At 48.2% G+C, this 10,042-nt stretch overlaps 1 protein-coding gene across 1 annotated transcript; it reads left to right on the top strand.

Moving 5' to 3' along the window:
* Positions 1–3,973: 3,973 nt before the first annotated feature.
* Positions 3,974–7,025, top strand: ACTRT2 (actin related protein T2). Its single transcript, XM_050322721.1, is given in 4 exon segments — positions 3,974–4,004; positions 6,531–6,602; positions 6,605–6,898; positions 6,901–7,025. Coding segments are annotated over 4 exon segments (522 nt in total).
* The last annotated feature ends 3,017 nt before the right edge of the window (positions 7,026–10,042 follow it).

Raw genomic sequence — 10,042 nt, 5'->3', positions numbered from 1 at the left:
CCTGGGAACTGTGAGGAGGGCAGAGGGTGGGAAGTGCCCTCCCTGCTGCAGGGGTGGGATTGAGCTGCTGAATTGCTGAATTAATCAAACCCGACCAGGCTCCCCCTCCCCGGGTGCTGAAAGGAGCCCAGACTTCTTGCATTGTCATAGTGGTTGCACTCTGCTCCCAGATGGGCAGATAATAATGTTGGAGATGATTTACTGCCCTGCAGCCGGTGTTCTGGGAGGTTTATAGAGATCAAATCGCACAGTGAGCTGGAAAATCCTCCCCACTGTCGCGGCTGTTCCGTGGCTGCTGCTGGCAGTGGGACACTCCTGGCTTGAGAGGAAGTTTGCCTGGTTCAAACAGCAGTGCAGGCATTACAGTGTAATTACTCCCATGATTAGGCCAGAGACAACCCCCCCCAAATATTAATTAAAAAAAAAAATTAGTTTTTTCATAGCTGTGTTTAATGAAGAGCTCCCAGTCCCTTTGGCAAGAAGTCTTTGCAGCACTGTAAGGTGTAACTGCAGATTTTACTTTCCAGTCCTAATATCCCAGACTAGATTTCCTCCCCAGTTGTCTTCATTCCTGAAATTAGGTGCCTTCCTGACAAGGATTTCCTGGGCCAAGTTTATTGACCTTCGATCTGCAAGCTCAGGGTGAGGGGTAAAAAAAAAAAATCAGTGCTTGGGCAGGACGATTGTCAGGTTGGGAAGAGAAAGACATCTCCTATGAGTTTTAAGTGTTGCAAATGTATTGTAGTGAACAGCTCCAAGGAGCAGCTCAAGGTCTGAAGTTTGAAACACCTCAAAATTATAACAGTTGCTGGTGCTGCAGGAGGAGGGAATTCCATGCTAGAAATGCCCTTCTGAAAACCAAATACTACCAGGTTGTGAGGACTGAGAAAGCAAACCCCGAGTTTATTTAGGCCATCAGTGAAAGGAACAAGTGGGTTCTGTGCATTGGTTGTGCAGCAGGGATTAACACCCTGGCCTGGGTGTTGGAGTCCCTGCTCCATTTGTGCTTGGAATAAGCTCCGAGCTACCTCGGGATACCTGGCTAAGCAGGTGAAGTGTGATCCAAATGCATGAGCAGCAGTGTTTTGAGGGGATATAATTAAACAGTCAGCTCTCAGTGGAGGAAAAACTACCACAGTTGCCTTCAGCAGTTCCTTGGTACTTTCTCTTTAAGTGGTTCCTGAGATTTTAGTTTTGGAATTAAACTTCTTTCTCAATATGTCCCAGGCTTCAGACTTCTGGGCTGATTTTGCAATCACTCTGCTGGTTTTAATGATCTTTGTTTGGTGCAAAAAGAATTTGAGTTGCTACCCAAACATCCCAATCCAAATCTAAACAGAAGAATTAAATGTGAGGGTTTGCAAACATTCAAGGGAAACCCTTCAGTTTCTATCCAGAGACAAATATAAAAAGCTGAGAAGAAATTAATTCTATCCCAGCTGAAACCAGGACATAATCTGGTTACTTTTTTTTTAAAGGAATTTTTGGTGACTGCCATGATCCTTCTGATCACACCGTGATTTTACCTAATGAAGTTCCCAATTGCTGGTGATTTTTCCGCCAGGTGGATCTGCTCCTGCGCTCATCCATCTGCGTTAGGTGCTTTTCCGGTTTCCATGGTAACCGGGCAATTTAACATATCTGGCCTTACAGTATCTTACAGAGAAATACCATGTCCATTTTATAAATGTGCAGCCAGAGGTGCAGGGAACAAAGTGATTTGCCCAGGGTTACAGGGTTCATCTGCAGCTGAATAGGGTAAGAACATTGTTTTTTGCAGAGCTCCAGGAAAGTGCCTGAGCTGCCAGGCTGGCCGTTCCCAGGGAGGTGTTTGCTGGATCAGATCAGCTGAAGGTTGTGTCCCAAGTGTTCTTTTTCTCAGACTTGGAAAAGAGACTTTCCGAGATGAAGAGGTTGGGGTTTGAGCGGTGCAGAGCAGAGTGAGTAATGAAACAAGAAATCAAAACTTGCACGTAATGTATTCATGGGGAATGCCAGCCACATTCCTGGGGTAAATAACTCCCAATGAATAATTCAACCAGCGTCATCGCCAGGGCACAGCAACAGGATTGGTTTCTAATCACTGGGCCTTTTCCTTGGTGAACAGTTCAAGCCACAGTCAGACCCTGATGTTTCCCAGCTCGGGCTCTGGGTTTTGCCTGTGGCTTGGCCAGAGATGGCCCAGGGTCAGGTTTGTGCTGAGCACCCTCAACTTCTCTTGGAAACCTAAAGAAACTCCAGGCATTTGGCCTCTTACCTGGTGCAAGTCAAAGCCAGCCTTCAAAAAAAAATGCACCCAGAGTCTCAAAACGCTGTGAAAATAGGAAAACATTGAAAGCTGTTGAGGAATCCTGGATTAGCTGAGCACACACCGAGGAGGGAAAGGCTGGTGGCCTTTGGAACAACTTCTCACATTAATTTTCTTCCAATGCTGACAGCTTTGATTTATTGCCTTGAGGGTGGTTAGAAAACACCCAGACATGAGTGAAGCCAGGAGCTATGGAAAGAAAAGGGAAATATGGTAAACACAGTGATGGATAGCACTGGTACAGACACTGCTCTGCCCCAGATATTGGCTCCCAGCGAGGATGGGTGCAGAGTCCTGGCAGCACTGCCTGGAATTGCTCCCATCAGACCCACCAGAGAGGGAACTTCTCTTGGGGTTTGCTGCTTTATCATCTGTCAGTGAAGTTTTGGTGGTGATTTCTGCATCCAAGGGGGATGTTTGAGATCGAGCCGATCACTGACTGCCTGTGCTGGGGGGAAAACAAGTTTGCAAGTGCTTCCTCCTCAGAAATCAAAACAGCTGATTATTTCCCAGCAGGAATTTGGTGAAATCAGTTAAAGAGATTTCTCTTGGTCACCAAAATAATAGCTGAGGAGCACAACATCCTGAAAGTCATCTGTAAGGTAACAGTGAGATTCCAGAGCGGCTCAGGGTGTATTTAATGCTGAATTAACAGCTTGCCAAGGGTAGGAGAGCCCTGCTTTCCTGGACTTCTTTTCCTTTTCAAATAATCCAGACTATTACCTTAAATACATAATTTTTCAAGCAAGACTTTTGTTTAGGCACAGTTTATGGCATTTCCTAGGTACAGATCTTATCTGCTTTTCTCCAGCGTGGAAAATAACATGTGAGCTCTGAATAGGTCTCAGATGCTGAATTCCAAAACACTGGGATTAAATTTGAGTCCCAGTGGGTCCTGCAGCTTCCCAGATGTTCATCACTCGCAGGGTTTATTACATTTTAGATGATACCATTAAATCCTGCCACCCCTGGAGATGCTGGTTTGACTTTGTGGGTCTGAAGAGCAGAAGACCACGGAAGAGCCCCCAGAGCTGCACCAATTTAGAAAGGCAGTAATTTAAGTTCCCTTTTAAAGAACAGTGATTGGAACCTTATTTTATAATTAGTTTGCAAATTTAATTTCCCTTCCTCCATATCTTTTAGGAGTTACAGATATATTTCCCCCGATTTAGATACCTTTTTTAATTATTATTTAGCTTTTTATTATTTATTTATTTTGCTCCCTTTCTCAGTGCTTTTGCTCCTGCCACAATTAATGTGTGGTTTTGGTTTTGCTTTGCAGAGGGCCTGTCTGGGGGCACTGGTGGCAGTGGGTCCTGCTCCCCTCTTGTTTCAAAAGTGCATGAAATCCGAAGATGGGGTTGGGTTTTTTTTTTTAAATGTTTCAAAAGTGTTGAATAGTAAAAAAAAAAAACTCAACAGGAGTTTAAATAAACACAGGCAAGTGAGTCAGCAAGAAGATATAAAATCATCAGGAAAGGCTGAGTTTGTTTTAATACAGGGATTACTGTAAACACTCGGAGTGCATGGTAACAATTTGTAGCCCATGTGTTTCGAAATATCATAACTGGTGTCAATAAACACATTAAACTTCAACTTCAAAGGGCTTTGTGGATGTTTGGAGTGTCAGGAAGACATTGCAAAAGGGGGATTTGGGGTGGAAACATGTATGGGAGCAATCAACCACAGCTCCAACGTGAGGAAAGGGATCTTGTCGAGCTGTTGGAGTTAAGCATCTGTGATGGTGATTATTGCTTCCAACACCAAGAACTGCTCCCAGCCCCAGCTCCTTCCCACTGTCTCCCTCTCCTCCCAGCCTGGCCTGCCTGCTTGTCTCTCCCACCTGCTCCATCTCACTTCCCAGGCTGGATCCCTCGGAGCAGGGTTTGTTTCTCCAGGCAGGGAAGGCCCGGCTGGTTTCGGGCTCTGTCTCACTGGGAAGCATGGACTGGGTTTGGATCTGCTCCAGGGTGAGCTGCCCCACGTGAGGAAGCTGTGGAGGAGCTGCTGGGATGGACGTGCTTGTCTCGCTCCAGTTCCTCTGGTGTCTCTCCACAGCTCTCAGAAAATGAACCATCTTTCCCTTCCTGAACGAGATCTTGTCGTATCAGCACGAGCCAGGGCACGAGGTGGTTTTGATGTCTCATATTGTCTCATCTGTGAATTCAATTTACTGCGCTCCAGCTGAACACCAACAGCCATTTCCCTCATTGCAAACCCTACAGCACCCAAATTAATTCACACATGCCCTTTTTGAGGTGAGGTGCGACAGAACCAATCTGAGGGAACAGATGAGCATTCCTGTGTCCGGGTTCAATCATCCCAGTCAATACTGCCTTGTTTTAATACTCAGCCTCATGTTCACACGGGAGCCCCTCACTGTGCACACCAGCCAGGATTAGATGGAGCTGAAGGGGGATGTTGGGAACAACCCCTGAAACGCTGAGGGCACCTGTTGGCATTAATAGAGCAGCGTGTGTGGAACATGGGAGCACACAGGGGGTGATGTACACAGATATCCAGGGGATTGAGACCTTGCTGAGGTGGCATTTAACACCCAGGTGTTGGAGTGGAAACAGCAGACACAGAGCTGGTCCCTTGTTGATGCTTTGGGAGTTTATCTGGGGTATGAGCATCCCTGGATGCAGAGGGATTTGCCTGCATTCAAAATTGCTGTTTAATCTCTGCCTTTGCTTGGAATGTGCCCCTGATTCACAACCACCTCCCTGCAGCAGTTGGCACCTCTGCCATGGGAGCTGCAGGAAAGGGTAATTAAGTTTAATAGGAGCCACCCTTGCTTTGAAGCTGCCCTGGCTTTAGGGCCACAAGGAGAAGCAATTAAACCCCGGCAGCCACGGATTCCAGCCGAAGGTATAGAGTGATTTATTTATTTTTTTAAAGGAAATTTCCCCTGTAAACGGATTTGGATTGTCAGATCTGATTGGATTCAAAGCTGCAGAAATTTCCTTCCTTGGGAAATCTTCTCCTGAAGCAAAATGAAATTACTGCTTCACTTCTGTGATGTTACCAAAAATTAGTCTTTAAATTAGGTAACAAGGACAGGGAAAAATATTCCAGAATGCCATAATCAGTGCCAAAGAGAGTTCTAACTATTTCAACATCATTTTGGGGAGTTTCCCATGAAGGATCAGTTGGAAAAGGTCTCATTCCAGTGCAGACGTTATTTGCAAAAGTAAACTGGTAACTCAGTTAATACTTACAGGGAGGTGAAATTGTTCTAATTTTCACCAATCCTTGGAAATATTTGTAGAGTCTCAGCTAAGCCAGAGGCACATGTGAAAATCTCATTGTTTTTCATCTCTCTTCCCCTCCACAGAGTTTCCAGGTGTGCACACACTGCAGGGATGCAGTAACTCCTGCCTTGGAGTCCTGTGGGGAGCAGCACACCTTCTCCAATGGGAGATTCTTCCCTCTTAAGGCTTCTGGGATACCTGGGGGTTGTATTTTAAACCGGCGCTCCCATTATTTTGGACCTCATTAAAACCATTTCCTTTAGAAACCCAGCAAAACCCCAAACAGAATCCAAATATAAATCAATGCAAATGCAATTACTGCAACTGACCTTCCTCTGTGCCTCAGGGTCTGGAAAAATCCATCGATTCTCTGCTGTAATTTATCTGGGAAGGAAGAACACCCCGTTTCACTTCCAAGTCCGAGCCCTGAGTCAAACGCTCTGGATCCCTGGAGGAGGCGGCGCTGCCGGTGCAGCTGCAGGGACTGGGAGTGAGGAGCACTGGGACACCAGTGGAGGGGTGACCTGGAAGGCTTTGGAGATGCTCTGCAGCAGCAGCAGAGGGTCAGCACCCTCCCCATGCCAGGAATCTGCACGCCGATCTTGGACGTTACCTCTGGACAGTGCAGGGCTGGTGTCTCTCTCTCTCTGGTGATTCCTGCTGTTGTGGGATGCCCCAAATGCAAGCTGGTCGTGTTTGGGGTGAGTCATGATGACTGTTCTATTGTGCAAGGAAGCCAGACCTAAGGGGGTGTTTTGTCTTTTACTTTCCCTGTGGAAATTGGGGCGGTGACGTCCTGGGATGACGTGGAGAGGGTTTGGAGATGCCTGCATGAACAAGGACTCAGAGTGAAGCAGGGTGAGAGGCCAGCCCTGCTGAGCCAGACCCCCTCAGCCCTTTGTGCCATCAGGAGCAGAAGGGTGAGAAGGTGTTTGGGTGTGTCCAGGTGCCCTGTCTGTGCTCTGCAGGTGCCACTGTCCCCGTGTGCCTGTGCCCAGCTGTCAGGGATGTACAGGAGATGTGCTCTATTGCCTTGGATCCTGCCAAAATGTACAGGAAGAGCCTGAAAACCTTATGTGTGAGTACATTCCCCCTGGTGGAAGGGCTGCCAAGGCAAGAGGCCACATATTCCAAGCTCCTGAAGTACCCACAGAGGCAGAAATCCCAGGGCCAGGGGTTGGGAGGCACTTCCCAGTGCTGTGAGCAAATCCAACATCCAAGTCCAGCATCCCCAGGAACCTGCTCAAATTGGGCAGACTGACTCTTTCTCAAGGTTTCAAGAAGAGGCTTCTGAAGAAGCTCCAGGCAGGAGTTCCCAACACAACTCCTGTCAAGGCTGGGTGTATTCCATGTGGGTTGGTGCTTCCGTGCTTGGCAGCTTAAGAGCATTGAGGAATGTGTGGATTACCAGGGGAGACCATAATGAGGTTGGACCAACAGTGCTCCTGAGAAAATGCTTTTGAAAATTTCAGTAGGACCATCCAGGATTTTTTTTTTTTAAGTGCCAATCTGAACAGCTGGAGAGCAGTTAATAAATCAGTACAAAAATAATTGATTTATAGTAAGTGATTTTATAGCTTACTAAAGAAAGGTCCCTTGTGCATTGGGTTGAAGAAAGAGTCCTTGTTCGGAGCATTTTTGCCATCCAAGATGTTGGTTTTAATTCTAGAAATGTGTTGATCCCTGCTAGAACTGCAAACAGTTTGTCAGACTTTTAAAGACTTGAGAAGGAGCCCCTGCACTCCTGTGCCCGCGGGTCTGGCTCTGTGCCACTCCCTGCCAGCTGCCAGGGACGGGAAAGAGCCCTCTGAGGGGGAACCAGGGGCTGCTGACCCTTCCCCATGGCCCTGCACATCTCCTGGAGGAGCCCAGGGGGGACTGGACTCCTGCAGTTGTTTTTTGCTCGGGAAAAAGGTTGATGTGGTTGTTAAGGCAGAGCTCTGACACCCAGAGGATCTCTGTGCTACTGGTGGCCTTCTGTCGGGATTTGCTGTGTTATATCCCATAAAACATCACCTCTGTTGGTCCATCTGTGGGGTTCCACCAATATTCCAGCAGAGGGACTATGTGAGGCTAAATTTAGATAATATAATGCTCATTAAAGTTAGTAAATTAGAGAGCACAAGGTGAAAGGTGTCTGATTTGGGTTGATTTTTGGAGTGCTCCTGAAAGAATGTTTTGATGTCAGGACCCTGAGGGACTGGTCCTGAGCTGGCATGGATTCTCTTTGGGAAAAGCTGAATCCATTAGCAGAAAGTGTTATCCCTCTGCCTCCTCACAGAGCCCTGGGGAAAGGGATGATCCTGCAAACTTTTGCTGGAATTACTGAACAAATCTGCCTTGCCGAGCTCGGTGTTTGTAAATAATCCCACACTTCGGCTTTTGGATTGCCAAAACGACCTATGAAATTCTTAACAGGGGTGTGAATTTTCAGCACTGAAACCTGCATTCGAATAAACAGCTCGAAAACTGGATTTACAGAGCTCATCTTTATCCACACCTGCAAGTGTGTGCACTGCTCCCAGCCAGGCAGGAGAAACAGCCCCCCAATTCGGGAAGGTGATTTGCACTGTGATTTACATATTATGGCTACAGATTTACACATCGAGACGTGCAAAGAGGAGAAGAGCTGCACTGTGAATCACTCGGTTCGGGGCTGGCTCTGCTCGCTCAGCTGCGGGGATGACTCTCCAAACTCAGGGATGCCCTCTGCTGCCTTGGGACCGATCAGTCACCTGTCACCTCCTCCAGCTGCCCTGGAGGGATCGCAACGCTCTTTTTCCTTCCCTACAAGACATTCCCAAGTGCTCCGAGGGAGGCACAGAGCCCCCCGAGCATCCCTGGGCAGGGCGGGGGGAAGATAAACCAGGCTGGAAGGACGAGGGCAGGGGAGTGGAGGACGATTTGAGCTCAACTCCACAAAACCCACCAAGCCTCATTTTCCCCACGAGCAGAGTGACAGCAGAAAGCCAAGAGCTGGGGAAAAGCACGAGGCTTCCCTGCTCCAGAGGCTCCACAAGGCTGAGATCCAGATTCCTGCATCAAGTCAAGGCAAGTATTCAGAGCACTTCAGAGCTGTTAAGAGGTCAGAATCAGCAGTCTGGGATCTTTCTGCTCTTCCAGAATGTCACCTTTCAACAGCCCTTTGGAAATGGGTAAACAAATGGGGTACAACTGTGGGCAGTTTAAATATTTCACGGCTCACTGAGTTTTGTATGAGGAGGGGTTCGCAGTATTTAGACTCCTGCTCCAATAATCTAATGCAAATAAAACCAAAAAAAAGAAGGACACCAAAAAAATCTGATGCAAAACAAAAATGTAAAAAGCTGTGCTGGAAAGCAGAGGGGACCTGGGTGAGTGGAATGGTGCAACCCAAGGTTGCTGTCAGGAAGGAGAGGAGAGAAGGGGAAGAGCAGGAGAGCTCTGCAGACCCAGTGAGACACAAACTGTGCTCACACAGTCACAGCCAGCAGAGCTCCCCGGGTGCTTTTAGTGAGATTCCACCCTCACAGAGCAAGATATGGCCTGATGTGGTGCTGGATGGGTTCACTGATACCAAACTCCTCTTACATGGAGGGACCTGGTTCAGCTGCTCCCAGCTGAGACTCCTTCCCCAGCCCCTCATTCCAGGCCTGCAGCACCCCCAGGCCTGGGCTGGCCTGGCTGTTCCCATTTGGGCACGTCCTTGCTCAAGGACACACCATGAGATAGCAGGAGTTGGCACATGTTCCTTGACTGCAGACTTGTTTCAGCCTCCTGGTCACCTTGTGTTGCCATGGCTGCTCAGGGCACTGGAAATTCATTCCTTCAGTTGTTTCATTTTTGCTTTGAAGGGTCTGAGGTCCCAGTCATTTGGGACCTTATTCCCTCGGCCCCCATAGCGTAGGAAATGAGCTGCAGGAGCCCTTCCTCTGATGTATTTCCACCTGTGCTCTCCCTGTGCTCTGGATCCATGGAGGATTTAAATTGTAAATTTGCCCGGGGAGGGCATGGAGTCTCCCTGTCTGGAGACATTCCAAACCCACCTGGACGTGTTCCTGTGTCACCTGCCTTGGGTTGAACTGGATGATCTCCAGAGGCCCTTTCCAACCCCAGCTATTATTCTGTGGTTCTGTGAGTGCCAGGGATATTTCCAGTCTCAGCAGCACTGGTCTGGTGAGCAGGGCACTGGCTGCAGGGATGAAAGAGTGGGAGCCAAATGCCATCACTCAGAACATCCCCCCCTTCCTTCTTCTCCCCCAGCTTTACATGCTGGCCACGGTGCCACATGGGCTGGAATATCCCTGGGCCAGTTGGGGTCACCTGTCCTGGCTGGGTCCCCTCCCAGCTCCCTGTGCATCCCAACCACTCGCTGCTGAGGTGGAGTGAGGAGGAGAAGGCCTTGGCTCTGTGTAAACCCTGCTCAGCAATAATGAAAACATCCCTGTGTTATCAACACTGTTTCCAGCACAAATCCGAAACAGCCCCACACCAGCTACCG

The sequence above is a fragment of the Myiozetetes cayanensis genome, unplaced genomic scaffold (assembly GCF_022539395.1).
Source record: "Myiozetetes cayanensis isolate MyiCay16 unplaced genomic scaffold, myiCay2020 scf28, whole genome shotgun sequence".
NCBI classification, from domain to species: Eukaryota; Metazoa; Chordata; class Aves; order Passeriformes; family Tyrannidae; genus Myiozetetes; species Myiozetetes cayanensis.
This window is presented reverse-complemented; position numbering and strand designations above follow the sequence as displayed.